General features: G+C 41.1%; 1 protein-coding gene across 2 annotated transcripts in view; it reads left to right on the forward strand.

The window, feature by feature from the left end:
* Positions 1–20,855, forward strand: part of GNAL (G protein subunit alpha L) — a 330,318-nt gene that overhangs the window by 229,161 nt on the left and 80,302 nt on the right. For both annotated transcript variants that reach the window (XM_059724253.1, XM_006269740.4), the window contains exon 5: positions 10,494–10,591. In XM_059724253.1, coding sequence (XP_059580236.1) covers positions 10,494–10,591 — 98 coding nt within the window. The remainder of the gene's footprint in view (positions 1–10,493; positions 10,592–20,855) is intronic.

The raw sequence follows: 20,855 nt of genomic DNA on the forward strand, positions 1-20,855 counted from the left end.
GAAGCTTGTCTATGTCCTTCTCAACTATACATTTGGTCCAATAAAAGATACCACCCACAAAAATCCTTAACTTTTGTATTTTAATATATGTGTTTAAAATGCCAAGGAACAATTTGGATGTTATTTTCCTCCTCCAGAATCTTTTGAAATATTATAAAGACTCCCAGATCAAAACATAATTGAACTTTCTGGAAGCCTGTTTCTGGTTCTAAACAAGTGTCCTTTTAATTAAGACTGAAAAGAATGTTAGTGAAATTAATAGAATCTAAGGTATGTGATAAAATTTAATTTTGAAGGACTATAGCATTGTATGGGGTGCTCGTCACAATGCCTATATTTAATTTTCCTAATAATCTCTATTATAAAATATCCTGTAACCATTTTTTAGAACCTATGCCACCTCCATTGTTTTCAGCAGGTCTTTGGACCTGGTAGTAAGAAAACCTTCACCTGCAGCCACATTGTACTGTTAACACATGGCTCTATCTAGCTACAATCCCACAGCCTTCTTCTAGCGCTCAGTTATGTAGTCAGTATTGTAGTTCACACTGAAGACCGAATGCTTGAACTTATTCCATCTATCAGGTATCCAAGAGCAATCCTATTCTACTTAAAGTTGATGAAAAACTGTTAATACAAAAGGTGGGTGGCTTTTCCTCCTCCTCACTGCTTTTTTGTGACTTAGTCTTAATGCTATGATGATAGCATGTTACAAAAGTAGATGTATTAATGGATTTTCAGAGACTTAATCAAGATGGAACACAACACACTTCAGCACCTAATGAGGGAAATAAGACTGAGCCAGGTCTGTGGAAACCTAGCTGTTACCCCACAATAAATTTTGTTTCTGCGTAGGCAGTAACATACAAAAGTATTAAAGGGATTTTTTTTTAAGGTGCAGAGTCAAGCACCTGAAAGTTTGGAAATGCCTGAATGGACCTGCCATTATGGGCCAACAACAAGATCCTGCATATCCTCTGCTGGCTGGGGGAGTACCAGTGTCCATTGCATAGGAGATCTTTGTGACATCAGAGTAGTCACCCATGCCTTCTGCTTCCTGACCTGCCCCAATGACTTGATCAGCAGCATTGCCACAGGTGCCCTGAAAGTGACCACCTAGAAGAGGATCATCAGGCCGCCATCCCACAAGGAGTCAGCCATATTCCTGTGGAGATTGCTGGAGGATGAGTTCAGGCAAGATAGTGGGAACTTTGCCTTGATGTGGAGCCAAGCATACTGCCACACAGCACCTCAGGGAGTGCACTGGCTGCTACTGGACATGGTGCAAGGAGCAACAGGAGCTGGAGGTCTTGCTGTTCCCTGCCCCAACTACAGTTGAATGAACATCATCCCCCTGGATCAGGACCTGCCTGAAGAACACCATGCAGCCTAAGTACATCGGTGACCTGGTGGCAAAACCTGACTAGGGCAGTCCTTGCGGTCACCTTAAAGTAGGAATCCAGCAACCATTTTGTGCCCCATGGGAAGTTCACACACTTCGCAGACTGGCGCTTCATCTACTTGTCCAATCTTAATTGCTATGCTTTTCAACAGCTGCAGACACCAAAACAAGAGGTGCCAGAGCTGCAGCTATGAAAGAAAGACCCTGCCCCCCATGCTATATGGATGCAAGACCCATGCAAGACCCTTGAAACTCTGCCACAACACTGCCAGGTCCAACTGGCAAAGGCCATCTCAGAATCATTCAGGATCGTTGCTATCAGCCATACTGTCCTAGGCTGTGACAGGCAGCTGCATCTGGATGTTGTGGTAACAGATCAGAACAAAAACATTTACTGATCACTGACATAACCATCCTGTTCTAGGACCAGTGGCTGGCCTTCACCAGATACAGCTCCTAAGGGAGATGGGGTACAATGTGATACCTTGTATTTAGGCATTTAGACTTGAGCAACAAGAGCATCCTCTGAGCCTGCAGAGTGTCATGACCCAAAGGTCTGATTTTTTGTGTGCTTCGGCACTCGAATTATCCCCATAGGTTTACAGCTTCATTGCACGGAGGAGTTCTGCTGCACAGAGAACCCGCGTGCAAAGGAGTGTTCCCGCCACTTTGCAGCGATCTTTGCAGGGTGCATTTCCTTTGCAACACAGAAATGCACGGTGCAAAGGAGTTCCCGCTCGTCGTATGCAAATTCGTGTCCCGCTATTGGCTAGTGCTAAATTATTCACACGTGGCAGCTAGCGATTGGCCTGTTAGCCGTATAAGAGGCTTGAGCAGTTTCCGCCCAAGCCGAAGAGGACTCCACATCCATCTCGTGGGGACTCTGGGTGTACGCGGCAGGGTAATAGAAACCCTGTGTGTTGCTCAGAGGAGTTTGGCGGCCTGATCCACCACCCACCTCTTCCCGTCTTTGAACGGAGCCTACTATAAGACGTACCGACGAGTTTTATGCACGCTTGTCCTGGACATCTGGAGTTCTGTCTACGTGGAGCCTAGCAAACTCCACGTGATTGTTCGTGTTCTGTCTGCATGGAGCCTAGCAAACTCCACGTGTGTTCGTGTTTTCTGTTGTAACCGCAACTCAAGCAAGTTCTCAGCCTGCACCGCGACCATCTCGGTGTAAGTAAACAATCTTAAAACCAACCGTTAAGTGTCTGTGCCTAATTCTAGCTCGGCGCCCGCCCTCTCCAACCCGGCCTGCCCGGGCTGCCAGCCACAGCCCGCGTGCAGAGCGACGAAAAGGGCCCGGAGTCTGACCTGGCCTGCACACAGAGTACCCTGTCACAACTCAAAACTGATGAGGCATCTCATGGTATCCAAAACCATCCAATGGTCAAGAGACATCTATGTTGAACACATCATGGGCCACCACCCATATGAAAACAGCCATCCAAGGCTGTCCACCAGAAGCGAAAGCAAGGGAATGGACTGAAATCTTCCATGCACACCATAGACTCACAAGCTAAGTACAGACATTACACTTTTACCAGTATAAGTGATTGGAAACCAGTCTATACCCATAACGGAACAGAAGTTCAGCACGCAAAACCAGCCTGTACCTATAACAGAACTGAAGTTTGGCTCTCATGGGCTGGTTAAAAAATGGTGGAACCCAGTCTAAGATTTTCCCCCACACCAAAGGGCAAATGTGTATTCTGTTTGTTGCCGATATAACCTATGCCACTTACAGAAAAACATGTAACTTAAATTGATTCTGCCTTGGGCTACAAAGACTACTAATGTCGTCAAATATTACCCACCCCAGCAACTGTACACATACAAGTCACTATCCTGCCTCCTGCCTGACTTCAGACCAAGAATCCTAAAAAGAAGTCATACATTGTTAACAGTGTACTACCAAAATAAATATGCAGAAGGGACAATAATGTGGTGTCTTCTACATCCCAGTTTCTAAGCAGGGAAAAGGTGGTATCAGGATAGCTATAATGTGTACTTTATCCGTGAGGCAAACATCATCTAGAGTCTCATTAGAAGAAAAAAACATATTACAGATCTGACATGAACTGTTTCATTTTATATAGAAGATAAATAAAAATTTTGATTTCTAAAATACATATCATTATCATGATGTTTGATAATTTAGTCGTCATGCATATTGCTTCCCAAATTGAAAAGTCAAGCAGTTTTTTATAGCCACTGTGACAGGTTTTGGAGGAGTTGTGTGGGTGCTTATAATATAAAAGATAACTTTATTTCATAAATAACAAACATTAAATTTCAAGAAAGATGATGCTGTATTCTCCATTAAGACAAAGTTGAAATAGTGTTTTCAGGGATTAGTGCATATGCATTTGTTATTGTAGGTATTACTTCATGGGTTTTCTCATGGTAGTTTCATGTAGCCTTCCTATGAATTTTCCAGAATACAGGAAAGGCCTGAGATTTTGGAAATTGGAAGTACTTTAAAAACTTTTTTTAAAATTTTCATAATACAAAGTACAGTGCTTATTAAAGGGAATAACATCAAAAAATGATGTTTTGCTTAATATCCACTTAATGGAACCATTAGAAGTCAAAATACGTTTTAAAAACATATCAGCATGTGTCTGTGTCTATCCACCTTTTTCAGGTACTGCATGAACATTTAAATGTACAAAAATATAATAACCTATGTAAATAAACACAAGGGTCAGAAATATGTGTTCTTGATTTTTAGTGCGTAAAGTTGAAATTTGCATATTTTCTTCTTCCAGACAGGTCTGAACTATTATTAAATAATCAAGAGACTGTATTTCACATTTTTATAGTAAAACTGTGGAACTTGTAATTTAATTTAATAAATTCTTTGCAAATGAATTTTACACCAGCTACACAAACATTTAAATAGAAATTAAACTCCTGTGGTTAATGAGCACTGAAACATCATTCTTCATTTCCTGATGCCGGCTGTGATGCCTAATTTAAATCTTGGGTCAAGAAAAATACAATGGGTATGTATATGTTGACCTCTCCAATTAAAAGCTTCAGTGGAGCACTTTTGTGCCTAACCTTTTTATGAATCTAATATGAATATTATTATTGTCTGGATTATATTTAGTTGCAGCATGTTAGTCCTAGTTTCTCTTAGACTTTGGTATACTGATTATCTCTTGGTTAATAAATATATGTATCTATAATAGATGACAAAGTCAGTTTTATATTTCTGTAGACCAAGAGTTGTTATTTGGAACATCTGTAAATACATTAAAATTTGACTAAAAATTACCTTCCGTGACTGTTTATACCATCTGTTCTGAAGATCTTTCCTCCTCTTGTATTCTTAGTAGCTGCCAGTTGCTTGGCGAAGTGTAGATTACCTGTATTACCTTTCTTGTGTGGTACATTTTGGCAGTTGGATTTAAGATTGGGCAATGAATTCACTGCAAGCATAAGCTTTTAACAAAAACTTCTGCTATGAATTTTATTGCTGCTAATGAGTTTGTTCTGTAAAGATTACAGTATGGCTTGGAAAACAGGCTTTTCCAAGCAGTTGCATAATATTCAGACAATAACTGAGTCTCACAGCAGTATACCCATGTTACAGATAGTAAAACTGAACCACAAAGAAGTTGAGTAAACTGCTGATGGTCACATGGCAAATTTGTTTCTAAACCAGAAATTCTGGAAACATTCTAGCTTTTCCAAATTAACCAGGTTCTATTATGCAGAAACATGTTAGTTTGCCCTATAACTTTATTTTGGAAAATTTAGGTAGTGCTGAAAAGCATCTACACATGGAATTATTCCTGAATAACACCATGAGTAAAGTCCTTTGTAACCAACACACATACACAAATTTTATAATATCAGAGCAGGAAGGTTACAGTCGTGTGTGTGTGTAAAATATGTATGTATATATTTCCCTATAAATATATAGGGGAAAAATAAACACCAAGAAACAGAGAAAGTATAGATATCAAATCACAGTGCCATATATGATTTACTATATTTCAATAATGTTACATACTTTTCCTCTTAAACGTATTTGCATTAGTCTCTGTAAACTGCAGTTTGTACATTACAAAACAATTCTGTTGCTGATGGATAAATATATTAGTGGCTTTCTACTTGATAGTATTCTTTGAAAGACAGCTGAAAATTTAGGAACTTTTAAATTTCCTTTACTTAAAGTTAAATTATTTAAAGGAATATTTAATTATTCTTGAGAGTAATATGTTTATTGTTTGTGAAGTATAAAATTTATAATGCCCCTAAATACAAGGATTTGAAGTAAATATTGTTTCTTAGCAAGACTTAACTTTGAATATTTTTAATTAAGTATTCTCTTCAAGAAATTGCCCAATACATATTCTCACTAGTGGGTTTATCTGACATCCTTGGCTTCTAAAATGCCTCAAATGCAAAAAGAAAGCATACAGGCAATGGAAGGATGGGAAGGTCACCAAGGACACATATCAGGAAATTGCCAGAGCCTGCAGGGACAAAATCAGGAGGCAAAGATAAAGAATGAGCTTCACCTGGCAAAGGAGGTTAAGGACAAGAAGGAGAGGGTTTATAAGTATGTCGGCCAGAAAAGAAGGACCAAGGAAGCTGTCAATCCTGTGTCAACAAACCAGAAGGAACTCCTAACCAAAGATACAAAGAAGGCAGGGCTACTCAACAGCTACTTTGCCACAGTCTTCACAAAAAAAATAGGTTGCAGTCAGATACCTAATAGGGATTATCTGGATAAGGAAGGAGAAAACAGTAGAGACAGTCAGAGAGCTTTTGTTGAGTCTGAATGATTTCAAATCAGTAGGGCCAGATGAGCTTCATCCTAGGATCCTGAAAGAACTGGCAGAGGAGATCTCATAGCCCTTGGCAATGATCTTCATGAAGTCATGGGAGATGGACCAGGTACCAGAGAACTAGAAAAGGGCTAATATAGTGCTCTCTTTAAAAAAGGCAAGGAGGAGGACCCTGGAAACTACAGACTGGTTAGCCTCACCTGGGAAGTTACTGGACCGTATTCTAAGGAAGGCCATTGTAAAGCATCTGGAGGAAGAAAGGCTGATCAAAAGCAGCCAGTATGAAATTATGAAAAACATATCACATCAGACAAACCTGATTTCCTTCTTTGAAAAAGTAACTATTTGGATGGATGAAGAAAATGCTGTGGATATAGTGTATCTGCACTTCAGCAAGGCTTTTGACAAGATCCCACATACATAACCTTCTCATAAACAAATTGGAGAAATGTGGGCTAGATATACTACTGCAACATGGATTTATAACTAGCTCAGTAGCCATAAGCAGAGGTTAATTATTAATGAGTCCATGTCAGAATGGCAAAAGGTTTTGAGTGGAGTCCCACAGGGGGTCTGTCCTGGGCCTCATGCTAGTCAAAGTGTATATTAATAATTTGGATGCTGGCATAGAAAGCTTCCTAAGCAAGTTTTCAGACAACACAAAACTGAGAAGGATTGTAGACACGGAGACTGTAAGTGCAATTCAGAAAGATCTTGACAGATTGGAAAGTAGGGCTAGAGTTAACAGGATTAGTTCAGTGCAGACAAATGCAAGGTACTGCACCTATGGAGGAATAATCAAAAACACAGCTACAAAATGGGGGACACCTGGCTGGACAGCAGCACTATGGAAAAGGACTTGGGAGTCTTGGTAGACCACAGACTCCAAATGAGGCTGCAGTGTGATGTCAAATGCAGTTTGGGGATATATCAGCAGAAGCATTAGGTACAAGACACGGGAGGTGATAGTGCCTCTCTACTTGGCACTAGTTAGGCCTCATCTGGAATACTGTGTGCAGTTCTGGACTCCACATTTTAAAAAGGATGTGGAGAACTTGGAGAGGGTCCAGAGACAGGCAGCAAAGATGATCAAGGGCTTGGAAAGCAGGTTATATGAGGAGAGGCTGAAGGAATTAGGCATGATCAGCTTGTGGAAACGGTGCTTAAGAGGGGACATGATAGCAGTCTTCAAATACTTGAAGGGCTGCCATAAAGAAGAGGGAAAGCACCTGTTCTTTCTTGCTGCAGGAATGAGGATGCAGACCAGTGGCTGGAATTTGCAGCAAAGTACGTTTAAGCTGGATAGCCAGAAAAACTTCACTGTTAAAACAATGAGGCAGTGGAATAGATTGCTTAAGCAAGTTGTGGGATGTAGTTGTACATAGGTGTAGCTATGCCTGTGTTCTGCCATGAGTATTTCCTATGCTTCTGGACTTTGTTGGTTGCTCCCTCCCCCCCTTTTCTACTATATGTGTCTCAGTGTTTTTAAGCCTTCCCAGAGGTGTTGGGTGCTGGCTACAGCCAAGGCTGGAGTTTTGACTGGGATGTGCCAATGCTCCTGCTGGGACTAAAGCCAAACGTTCCTGTCTAGAGGGTCTTGCCCCTGCACTCAGGGTCAGACCAATCGCCATATTTGGGGTCAGGAAGGAATTTTGTACCATGGTCAGATTGGTACAGACTGTGGGGTTTTTTGCTTTCTTCTATAGAAGGGGGGACATTGCCCTCTACCTGGGACCTCTAGACCCTATATTGACATTTTATAGAAGCAGGACATTGGTTGCCATGGTTTCCTTGCTTTACCTGTGGCAAGTTAGGGTGTTAGGTCTGTGTTGCGTCAGAGTTGACGGCAATAAGTTTAAATGATGTTTTGGATAGGGGTGATCCTGCCTCAGGCAGGGGTTTGGACTAGATGACCTCTGGAGGTCCCTTCCAGACCTACTTCCGTATGACTCCCTGACTATGACTTCTTGCCTGAACAGGATCTGTATAGTGCACACACATAAGCATATATTTAAGGGTTTTATGTATGGACAGTAGGAAGGTTTGGGTCTGTACTGAGCTGTATGATACAGTCAGTTGTTTCTGTCCATATCATCTCTGCCACTTTATAGACAGTTCCCTATTTTGAGGTGCTAGCTGCACCAGTGAAACAGAAGCAATGCTAGTGAAAGAGGATCTCCTCTCTGTGCTGCACAGGACTGATTTTCAAAACTGCATTTTTAAAAGGAGAAAGTGCCTCCCAAGGAACAGAGGATGACTTCAATCTTTTAGAATATATAAAGTTTTGTCACTCCTGAAGATGAAAATCTCTGTGGCCCTCAATGTCAAGTCTTCCCCTGTAGTTCAGACCTCCTTGGGAAAGTCCAGTCCCTGCAGCCATGATAAGCAGTTCAGTGACCACTGCAGGTGTCATAGAGCTAAGTGCACTGTTGGCTGTATCCATAGTAGTCTTTGGTATTGTGCTAGTGACCAGCTGCCCTTCTGAAATTAGGGGCAGCAGGTCTTCTCATCTGTCTGTGCAAGTAACTGAGCCCATTAAGTCCACCAACTTCTGGAAAATCTGTAGATCTGTAAATTAAGCTAAAGGAGCATAATTGTTGGCAAGTCTAAATTTTACATTGATTGTAAAACAGGACCTGTTATCAAAATGGCTCAGTCTCTCTAACCTTTGTCAAGACGTAGCTTTTTTTTTGTTCCCAAAGGATAGACAAGCTCCTCCACCACTGTCTGAGGGTGTATCTACATGGGAAAGTTGTGGCACAGTAAGGCAAGGTGTGAATTTACAGCACCTTAGCTTATCTGCACTAATTCCCCATGTGGGCACTCTTAGTGTGCATTAAGGGTGAGGTTTCTTACTGTATTTCAAAATGACCAAAACTACTGTTCACACAGACATTTTAGTATGCACTGAGGGAATCCACACAGGAGTGCAAAGTAACTGGTGCACTGTAAATTCATTTTGTAGTTTACTATAGATCTTTCCCATGTAGACAAGCTTTGAAAATAATCCTGAGGCATCTTAGTCCAAAGAACCAGACACACACACATGCATGTAAATACAGAAATTTAAGGTACTGAAAGTAGGGATTTACTGTAGGAATTCTCACAATCAATCTAGGCTAACATGAGTGCCTATATCAAGGTATCAATTATTCAGGGTGGCTGTGCCAAACAGACAGTGCTTTCTCTGGGAGCATTCCTGTCTTTTTAAAAAATATTTAGTGGGAGGGAAGTTTGAGTCAGTTTGGGTTGAGGGCAGGGGTCTTTTATTTATTGTGCATTTCCAGATGTGTAGCTCCCTGATCTCCAGAAGTTGAGACCAGAGTCTTTTGAATATGTAATTCATAGAGGATCTGATTTGAGTAACAACAAGAAACTAACGTACAGAGGGTCTTTTGCTCAATTGCTAAGTCATCCGATAGACTGTGTTTCACAGCAGAAATAAAGGTTGTTGCCCTTAAAGATTCTTTTGTAAGATTTTCATGTTCACCCCTTGGGTGTTCACTTGTGTTGTACAGAGGTTTCCTTACAATTTTAAGAGTTGGTGCTAACTTACCTTTGTTTCACATGAGAAGATCTGCTATTCAGACTCCAATATACCAGTGAATTTGATTTTACCTGAAACTTTGTCTTCTGGCACTGGGATTTGTTAATCCGGTTTTCTCATTTCTAGTTTCCTTTTGGTCACATAGGAGGGAAGTTAAGCTATGTAAGTTTATTTATTTTTATTTATTGAATAGGCAAGTGCTCTTTTCGGGAAGATAGAAAAGCAAAGTATATGAAATTCTTGCACACAAATGTATACATTGTATGCAAAAATATTCAACAGACAAAATTGGGGGAGGGGGTTGAGAGAAAGAAACCATTTTTTTAAGAAGCTACCCTTTGATTCTTTTTCCATGTAACTGTTACCTTTAGACTAAAATAATCTATTTTCTCCACCATACTTGTGACCTAATCGTGACTCAGCTATAAACAAAGTTAAAAATTGAGAACAGTTCTAAGCAGCACCTGTAATTACAGTAAATTTCATACATTGACTTGCATGAATTTTTAAGCCAGTCATTGAGTATATCAGATAATGGAAACTATACTGGCAGCTGTGTGTACAGTAAATTAAGCTTACTGTGATTTTACTAATTACTGTTCTTTTTTTTCTTTTTTAAATGCATAACTTTTCATTTAGTAACTATTCTAAAAATGAAGATTTCAGAAAAGAAGTTCTTTTTTTTTTTAATTAAGTCAAGAAATCTTCACTTATTTGTCACATTTCCAATTTTCAGGAATTCTTTGAACATGCAAAAAAGCTCTGGGATGATGAAGGAGTAAAGGCATGCTTCGAGAGGTCAAACGAATACCAACTGATTGACTGTGCACAGTAGTAAGTGTTTATTTTTGTGGATTCAATAACTAAGAATGTAATTATTTATGACAAATCTCAAAAAGATATTTCTATTTGCAAAACTTGGGACATTGTGGGGCACCAGATACCATTCTAATTTTTTGTATATATCAAATCTTCACATCAGAAGTAATCAAAATTTTATTTGGTGTTTATTTCCTAAACAGCCACATATTTTGCTGCTGATATGAAGGTACTAAGGAAGTCTAAAATAAAATGTTAGATTCAATGATGTCATGTAACCGTTGTCTATTTTAGAATATACTTACCTAAAATAATATTAATGTCATTGTTCTAGATTAGTAATAAAATAGCATTAATTAAAGATTCAGAATCGTTTTTTCAGTATGTGAATATTTTTAAGCAAGGTAAAAATGGTGAGATTGCCATGTTTTCTATCTTATTCAATATTTTGAGATTTTTATCAAACACAATGTAAACTTAAAATATTAGCAGGGTTTTAATATATTCAGCAATTGTTAGCCACTACTTCTTAAAAGAAACAAATAGGCTTAGTATTCTTTTTCATATAAAAAGTTAAGCAGTAAATGCAAGAACTCAAATAATAATTCCTAGAAGGACTGATAAAGAATGATTTAGAAAGAGTTCCAGAAGTGAAAATTAGGTATAAAAATAGAGAACATATAGCACATCCCTCTCTTGTGATGAACAAGGAAATAAATCACCAATACAAAAAGCTACAAAACTCAATCATCATCAGTAATTGTGATCTGTGAATTAGACTTTGAAGTTGTATATTTAATATAAAAGATCGTTCTTGTTTGTTTATTTAAACCAATTGTATAGTTGGGATAGACTTAGCTTAGCTTTCAGGTACCAAATGTCCTTCCTCTGATTCATAGATGCTAGGGTTGGAAGGGACCTCAACAGATCATCAAGTCCGACCCCCTGCCTAGGCATGAAAGAGTGCTGGGGTCCGATGACCCCAGCCAGATGCCTGTCCAGCCTTCTCTTAAAGACCCCCAAGGTATGGGAGAGCACCACCTCCCTTGGAAGCCCATTCCAAATTTTGTCCACCCTTACCATGAAGAAGTTCTTCCTGATATCTAGCCTAAATCTGCTGTCTGTCACTTTGTGACCTTTGTTCCTGGTTACCCCAAGAGGCACCCTGGTGAACAGAGCATCTCTGATCCCTTGCTGCATTCCCCTAATGAATTTGTAGGCAGCCACAAGATCACCTCTCAGCCTTCTCTTGCGGAGGCTGAAGAGGTCCAGGTCCCTCAGTCTCTCCTCATAGGGCTTGTCCTGTAAGCCCCTAACCATATGAGTGGCTCTGCTCTGGACCCTCTCGAGTCTATCAACATCCTTCTTGAAGTACGGCGCCCAAAACTGGATGCAGTACTCCAACTGCAGTCTGACCAATGCTGCATAGAGAGGAGGTATCACCTCCTTGGATCTATTTGTCATGCATCTGCTGATACATGATAAAGTGTGGTTAGCTTTGCTGATGATTTCGTCACGCTGGCGACTCATGTTCATCTTGGAGTCCACTGTGACTCCGAGATCCCTTTCCGCTTCCGTGCTGCTGAGAGGGTCACTTCCCAGCCAGTAGATGTGCTGGATATTTTTGCGCCCTAAGTGCAGCACTCTGCACTTGTCCTTGTTGTACTGCATCCTATTGTGTACTGCCTGCTTTTCTCAGGTCTCTAAAAAAAAAAAAAAAAAAAAAAAGGCAGGTGCAGCCTAGGTTATATAGGAGATAGAACAAACCCTGTGGGAAACTGTGCTGCATTTTTATATTAGCAGCACCAGTACCACAGATCTGTTGTACACCTGAGTTGCTGTTCTTCTGTTCTTTCTTCTCTCTGTATCTGGACTCAGTGCTAGTGGCTCATTTCCCTTCTCTCCTTACATTGATTTTAGTGTGGGGAAAAGAGAAGAATCCAGCAAACACAAGCACATTACACATGGCCATAAGCTAGAACAGCATGTAGATAAAAAAAAAAACTCAGTTGACCTTATTTGGTACAGCTGGCCCAAACTTGGGCATCCCTTATTTACATTATGAAGTCTGTTCATAACCCAAATTGGCTAGGAACAAAAAAAGTGATTCTGAATAATAAAGCAAAGTCTGACAGATGGCCCTAAATTTATTATTTGTATTGGCTTTCCCTACAAGACAGTGACTTGTGCTGTCCTTGTTGACAGGTCCATAGTTGAATATGTCATGTAGTTATAATTAAATAAAGGTGTAAAATATAGAAAATTAGATTTATAACAAGATTATGTAAGATAAATGCATGTAAAGCTTACTTAACTGTAAGCAAGTAATATAAAGCTTGCTTACAAATGCTACGTGCTCTTTCCCCATTCTGCTTGGAAAAAGGGGCAGGAAAGAAAACAAAATTAATCTGTGAATATTTATTGCCTTTCCATTGCCTCTGTCACTACTGTGTGCTAGTGATACATATGCATATGTGTATCCTATATATATGCTATTCCACATATATATTATACTGTATGACAGTAGCAGCTACTTTATTTGTAGAAATATTTGTGCACCCAGAATCTGTCTTCATTTAGAAAATGTATGTGTATTTTCCAGTACTTTATAAAGATACACAAGGGATTCATACTGAGTACCACACTTTTGTCTATGGCCTGAATAGATCTCCTTTTGAACCTATTGATAGTCTTCTTGAATTGGCTAAAAAGGATAAGAACATAAAAGATGTCACAATAAATCAAACCACAAGCCCCGTTTTTTATATCTCTCAGTAGCACAGAGCAAAGGCTACGGAGAAAAGTATTATGCAGGGTCTATCCACATGGATCTGTCCTTGTCTTTCTTCCAGTGTTTAAAGGCCTAGAAAGACCTAATTTGGAAGACCTTCCACCATAACATTTAATACCCACTGATGGACCTGTCCTACGCAAATTTATTTTTCTTTTCTGAACTTGGTTAAGTTGTCAGCCCCACAACCTTCTGTGATGATGAGTTCCACAACATGAAACTTTTTCACAGTGTGAAAAAGAACTTCCTTTTGTTGGTTTCTGACTCGCTTCCTAATGATTTTCCTTGTATGTCCCCTAGCTCTGGTATTGTGAACAGTAGCAAATATTAAATTTCTGTGTACCCTCGCCTCATGTTTTATTATTTTATAGACCTCTGTCTTCTCCCTCCCACCCTCTGCAGTTGTCTTTTCTGTAAGCTGAAAAGTCTTAGCCTATTTTGTCTCCCCTCATACAGAAGCCCTTTATGCTCCTGCTCTTTGTTTCCCTTCTCTGTACCTTTTATAATTCTACTATGTTTTTTTGGAGGTGAGGGGAACCAGAATTACCCATGAACTGTTTTCAAGTTATATGCTTACCACTGATTTATATAATGGCATAATGACACTTTCCATTTTGTTTTCGTTCCTTTTCTTAATAATTCCTAACATCCTATTGGCCGTTTTGAACACTGGGGTGAAGTTTACAGACAATTCTCCACAATAACTCCACAATACCTTACTTGAGTAGTAACAGCTAATGTAAAGCCCATCACTGTGTATGTGCGTCTTGGGTTTTTCTTTCCCAGGTGCAGCACTTGGCATTTATCAACATCTGCTATTTTTTTTGTCCATTCACTCAATTTTACAAGATTCTTCTGCAGTTCACAGTCAGCTTTGGTTGTTACCACCCTGAATAATCATCTGCAAACTGTTCAGATGGCACCACTAAATAATGAGGGGAAGACCTCCCTATTTAACCCACTTTCCCCCTGGAGCCCTTTGGATAACAGAGTGACACAAGCTGTCTTTATCCTTCAGCCCTACTCAGTCTCCTGGGCATTAAACATCCTGAACCATCACAAGGTAAAAGCATTGAGGGAGAAAGGGATTCCTGGTCTGAGAGGCTGTCTCCTTGTGGCTATGCACAAATGGTATTATCTATAAGTCACTGCTTATGCCTCTTTTTAAACATTTAAAGATTACAGAATGGGTTGATTGATTTACAGAAATTACTGAATGTTATTAAATTATAAATAAAGTACAGTTTAAAATAATTTTAACAGCCTGGAAGCTTAAATACATTTAAATACTTAGCTGAATATTTTTTCTTCTGGAAGAAGTATTAATTTAAATCTGCCAGTATTGTAGAAAGGAACCACTGGAATTCACGCTGAAAGTGAGCTACACGGCAGCTCCTTTAGTCCTGCAGTTCCCAGCTTCTAGTGCATATTCCAGTGATCCCTAACATAGGCACTAATAAATAGCTTGGATCTTGGGGCATGATTCTCATTTATACTGGACTATATATTTACTCTCAATTTAAAGCCCTTTTAAACTGCTGAAGCGGGGTAAGTGGATGTCAGTGTAAATGAGAATCAGGGCCCAGGCACCTGTTTATTTTAGCTTTTATTCCATCATTCCCCTTCATATCTGAAGTCTATTTGAATAACTGTCACTTTTAGCACATAGCATTGGATTTATGGCAAATTTAAAAACTGTGACCAAACAGGTAATATCTATCCCCTTTGAACAGCTCTGTGTATATCACAAGCAAAGCTTTGAATTACTTCTGCCACTAACTACAAAGTTACGGAACATATGTACAAGCTGAGCAGTGTATTTCACAGCTCCATACTGTGTTTTCTTTAATAAACTACTGTAAATCTGTGATGTTCTATGAAATGCATGTCTCTAAAGCAGAAGGTTATTCTTTATTCTTCCTTCTCTTTTCCTGTCTTCTGGGCTGAAATGTATTTTTATTTTTTTTTAATTAAATATCTTTATGTATAATAATCTTCTCCACCCAATATCCAAATACATGCAATCTTGACAAATAATTATATTTTAGGAGCCAAAATCCAATTTCAAAGATAAAAATACGTATGAACGCATTAAAATCTGCTTCAGTACTTGGCATTGTTACCACATCATATTTTTCAAGGTGGTGATGTGCTCTATGTGCACTTATTGTTATTCTACTTTTTCCTCTATTTTTACAACAGAAGGAAGTTGGGAAATGTTTACTGATTCTCCAGTAATGTGATTTCAAACATATACGTGTGTACTCTGATATTTTGCAAATTTAAATCTTATAACAGATTCACAGGGTTCTAAATGAATGCTGTGCATGAGCTGACCTGTCTAGAACAAAATTAGTCATAATTAATTTTAGTTATTAAAAATTTTGCACAGCACCTGGATATATTAACAGGTCTACTTTTAATTGAAGAGCTGTGTAAAGGCATGCCTTTCTAGGAATCCAAAATTTCTCACAATAAGTTTTGGTCTATGTCACGGCGGGGTCCTCGCGGAGGGCCGTGATCTCCTTGAGGCCCTCTCACCGCGCTACTCTGGCCCGAGGGCACCCTCCATTCTCGCCCGCCACGTCTTGATGGAATATATAATAGGGAGGCTGCCTTGTGTTTCCTCGGGCCTGTCAGCTCCTGGACCCCTCGTGGGTCTCCCCGTATAATGGGCGCTACCCAAGCGCCCTAGCCTTATGGGCTATGCGTGGCTCCTACCTCCCCTGATACCACGCCCCAAGCCTCGCAGATGTAAAGGACGTTGTTCGGTCTATGCGCCCGCTTCCCGAGCCTCTTCTCTCATGCCCAGCCTCTTGCTGGGACTCTCGTCTGGCCCACTCTGGGCCTCCCCTGCCAGTGTGGTTCCGCTTTGGGACTCTCTAGCGGGCCACCGATCTGATGGGCCAATCGCACGGACACCCTCCCTGACTCTGGCTCCCGGCGCTGCTACTCCCTGTCTTCTCAGGGGCAACCGCAGCGCCCTGCCTTGGTCTGAGGGGGATTGCCGCCCTAGCCTGCGGCCGGGCTCGCTATGCCCGTGCGCCCACACTAGGCTACTCAATAATACACAAGGGCGTTCCCCCTCTCTGGGGGCTCGCCGCACCCATACTGGGCTACTCAATAATACACAAGGGCGTTCCCCCTCTCTGGGGCTCGCCGCGCCCACACTTCGCTACTCAGTATGGCCCCGCTCTCTAGGGCTGCTCAGTATGGCGCTCCCCCCTTCTCTGGGGCTCGTCGTGCCCACACTGGGCTACTCAGTAATACCGCCCCTTTCCTGGGGCCGGGGGGCTATGTCCCCCCACACGCAATCCGGGGTCTTGGTCCCCGTCCGCAACCTACGGGTTGCGCCCGCGACCCACTGGCCGCGCTCCTTGCCGCCGGCTGCTCGCGCAATGGCGTGCGAGCTGCGCCTTCGGGGTCTATGTTCCCCCACACGCAATCTGGGGTCTAAGTCCCCGTCTGCAACCTACGGGTTGCACCCGCGACCCACTGGCTGCGCTCCTCACCGCCAGCTGCTCATACACTGGCGTGCGAGCTGCGCCTTCCCTGGCGCTATGAACAATAATGCGCCCTCCTGGCGCTAGGGCACCCCACACTCTCTGGGGTCCCTGTAGTTGAGGCCTCCTCCAACCCCTACAGCCTCACCCAAGCCTCCGGGTGTAATAGCACAAACACAAAGCAAAACCACAAGCCCCTAGGCTGTAACACAAATGCAAGCCACCTGGCCATAACTCCTCATCATAGCTCAAGCCTCCAGGGCTATCATGAGCTGTACTTGCAACTTAGGCTCCTTCCCATATTTCGGCCAAGGGAGCTCCTGCCTCTCCGGCTGCTGGCAGAGAACTGCCAGCCTGGCTTCGGCCCTGGGCTTTATAAGGGCCAGGCCCTGCCCCCTACAGGCAGCTGGCTCTGCTTGGTTGCTCCGGCAACCCACAGCTGTGCTCACTTGGTTCTGCCAGGGCTCTCTCCCTGACAGTTTCTCCTCTTAGGAGCAGGGGTACCGAGGTGCCCTGCGACAGTCTAGTTCTGAAAGGGAGCATCCCAAAGTAACTTAGTGGCTTGTAGAGCCAGCTGAGTGACTCTGTAAGTTTGGATGTATGATTTAAATAAATTAGGGCTCCTATAAGCATGCAGGGAGGCTACTCCAGCACACTGCAATTACAGCACATCGGAGCAGACTCGGTCAAGTCCGCTGGAGCATCGTAATTACTGTGCTCCAGCAGACTCCAGCATCACGCATATCAGCACCCCTGCATGGAAAAGTGGTGGTGGGGCGCTTTAAAGTTTATTCGATGAGCTTTAGTTCAAAGTGCCACAACCAGCGTTTTTCAGTGGATGCTGATACATGTGATGATCTGGGAGCTTTTAATTAGCGCAGCTCTCAGAGCTGCACTAATTAGAGAGCTACCCAACACACCTCCCAGAGCACAGTTATAAATGCCCATAATTAATAGAAGCCCCGGTGTTGTATTCCCTGATATATTAATAGCATGCTGCAGGAGTAATTAAGCTGATAGTAATAGATTGTAACCAGTTGACTCCTCAATAGATTAAGTGAAAGCAGTTCATCTCACTCCAGTTCAAGTGAACAGTTGCTCACATCGCAGACCACCCTACCACTGCCTCCCTTTCCCCAGCCATCTGGTGCAGGACTAATGGTAACCACAACCTTTAAAAACAGATCCTGAGGGAAACATTGGTATCATAAATTTCGGACAGTTTATTCAAAGAAACATGCTTAGATCTTTTGAAGCAGTACATCATACTACAGGAGATATTTAAAACCCCATTATTTCCAATGTTAGCAAATAATTCACTTCATAAGTTTTAACCAACTTTTTGTTTATACGATATCAAAAAACAAAACATGAATTTTTTTAAAATGTAATAATACAAATTACTCATTTTTGTGTGAGAGATTTTTACTCTTTGGATTGATCTCTAGTCATTTTCTACAAATATTAATAATTCCTTATTCAAAATCGAAGCAATGTTGGTTAATTCTAATTGATCTCATGCCACATATTTTATTGTTCAGTGCCTTAATTTTGATAATCAGAAATAAGGCTGAAGGATGTCCCTTGGTGTTTTGCCTTTCTTAGAGAAAGGTAGAAGTTTACAGAGCAAAGTAGTACATTAAGTGGGTTTGCCAACCTTTGCTTCTTCTGTCATTCATATTAAAATAACTCTGTGTGCCCATCCTACACCCGCGTAATGGCTTATTTAATTGCCAGGATTTTGATGAGGATTTAGAGGAACACTGACAAGTTAGCTAGTGTTCTGTCCTGTATTAAACGTGCCACTCCCATGATACTGAAGTGTGCAAGCCTTAACTTGCCAGTTTAAGCTATGTACAAATGTCTGCAGTACTAAAGCTTGATTGTTCCAGTGTTCACAGAAGCAAACACAAGAGAATTAAGCTTGATCACAGTTTCCTGAATTTGCTGTTTTGTCAAAGATTGTTGGACTTCAGTTGCCTGAAGCATCTTTTCTCAATGATATTCTTTTCTGAAACTAATCCCTCTCGTCTTTGCATTTAGTAAAGGGGTGGATTGTTCATGCATACTGTTTCACCTCCTCCATGCAAAGCAGCTTATTGCCCTGATAGCACCAATTTTCTTGAGCAGGGTTAGCATATGGCACCTGTTGATGTCTGTCTTCATATTAGAAGGAAGAAGTCAAGCAAAGTTTATTGTTCAAGTGATTGTCCACAACAATGATTCTTAGCCAGGGGTAACTTGAGATGCTTTCAAGGGTGCCCCAAGTTGCCACATAATGTAGCACTATTAGGTGTACAAACATGATTCACAAGATGAACTCAGAGATTTCAAAAAAGAATCTACAGTGTGAAAACGATTCTGACCTGTTTTGGTCTGAGGTCTTTGCAACAAAAAAATTGCTCTACTAATTTTCTATAATCAAAAACACATGAAGACTAGGAGGCTGGCATTTTCTGAGGGGTGCCTCGAGTCTAAAAGGGTTGGAAACCACAGGTCTACAAGAATTCCATTTCTGTTGTGTGTATGCCTCATTGTGTGCCACCATAAGAGTACAGGGGGATACTACAAGATTCCACGATAGCAAGAGGCTGTCTGCAACACAACAGGTTTAGTATTACAGTAGACTTCATAAGCTAGCTGCAGATTCCTTCTCATGATTGAAACAGTCTACTTAAGACTTTTCAGCTTCCTGCAGATATTATGAAACTTACGCACAATATAGGTGAAGTCTGGCAAGTCTGCTTGAAATCTTTGTCATATGAGGGTACAGGTTTCCCAAGAAATCATCTCATTATTAAAATAAGTGGAAGAGCTCTCTCCCCAAATATACAGAGGGGTATTGTTTTTAAACCTTCTGCCCTCCAAGACACTGGTGACTGATGCTGATGGACTTGAACCATCTTCAGGCTAAAGGCCTTGGTCCTCCAAACAGAATTAATATAAATGTACTAAAGCTCACAGTTATCTGGCTAACCTGTACAAAGACTATCCTAGTATAAAATGGTGCTGTAGTCCAAATCATGACATATAGCACAACATGAATGTTTTATGTGGACAGGAAAAAATGCAATTTACCTCTGCTTCGTTACAGTAAAATAGTTTGCCACTGAACCTGAGGTATACCAAATCATAGCCAAAGTTCTGCATCTACCAGGCTTGCAGAATGTTGTAGCAGACCAGCTCAGTATATAATTCACAACTAACCATGAATGGAGTGTCAAGGACTCCATCCTAAAGCATTTTCCACAGAAGGAGTCACCTGACAGAAGTGCAAAGGGCCGGATACTTGGCCCAAAAAGGAAGTCAAAGCCCATATTCACTTTCTTTATCTGGTAAACTCCAAGAGTAACGTGTACCTATCCACTTATTTTGTTAATACCAAGAGTCCTTACAAAACTAAGACAAGGGTTGTGTACACGCATTCAAATAATCTGGGAGAATTCTCCAGGGTTTCTTATGGTAGAAAAATTTACCCAGAGCCATGTGTACAGACATTTGAATGATAAAGCTCTACAAAGTAGAGAGCTTGCAGTGCTGACACTGTGCAACTGGGAGTCGGCCTTGTGCACCCATCTCAGTATGCTCTACAGACTTCCTTATTCTGCCTGGCAACAGATGACAGCAGTACATAGGGCAGTCCTGACTGGCTAACCGAGACTACCCATGGTCAGCCTGTGGTATCAGCATATACAGACATTTGCTCACTCAGGAGAAACTCTCCTGGAAGTGGCTTAATCCTGGTTGCTCTCAGATTATTTTTTGCCTAGAATAGCCATATTTATTTTGGGAGAAAAAGCCTGAACATCTGTACGCTTATAATTTCTCCTGGGAGGGCAGCAACTCTCCCAGGAGAAACTGCAAGTCTGTACAAGGCCAAGAGCTCAGCAGTAATGATCATGTTAGCACTGACTTGCTCTGGTGCTCCAACCTAACAAACCTGTCCATTTAACCATGTGTTACATGGCATAAACCAAAGGTAAAG

The sequence above is a fragment of the Alligator mississippiensis genome, chromosome 3 (genome assembly GCF_030867095.1).
Source record: "Alligator mississippiensis isolate rAllMis1 chromosome 3, rAllMis1, whole genome shotgun sequence".
NCBI lineage: Eukaryota > Metazoa > Chordata > Crocodylia > Alligatoridae > Alligator > Alligator mississippiensis.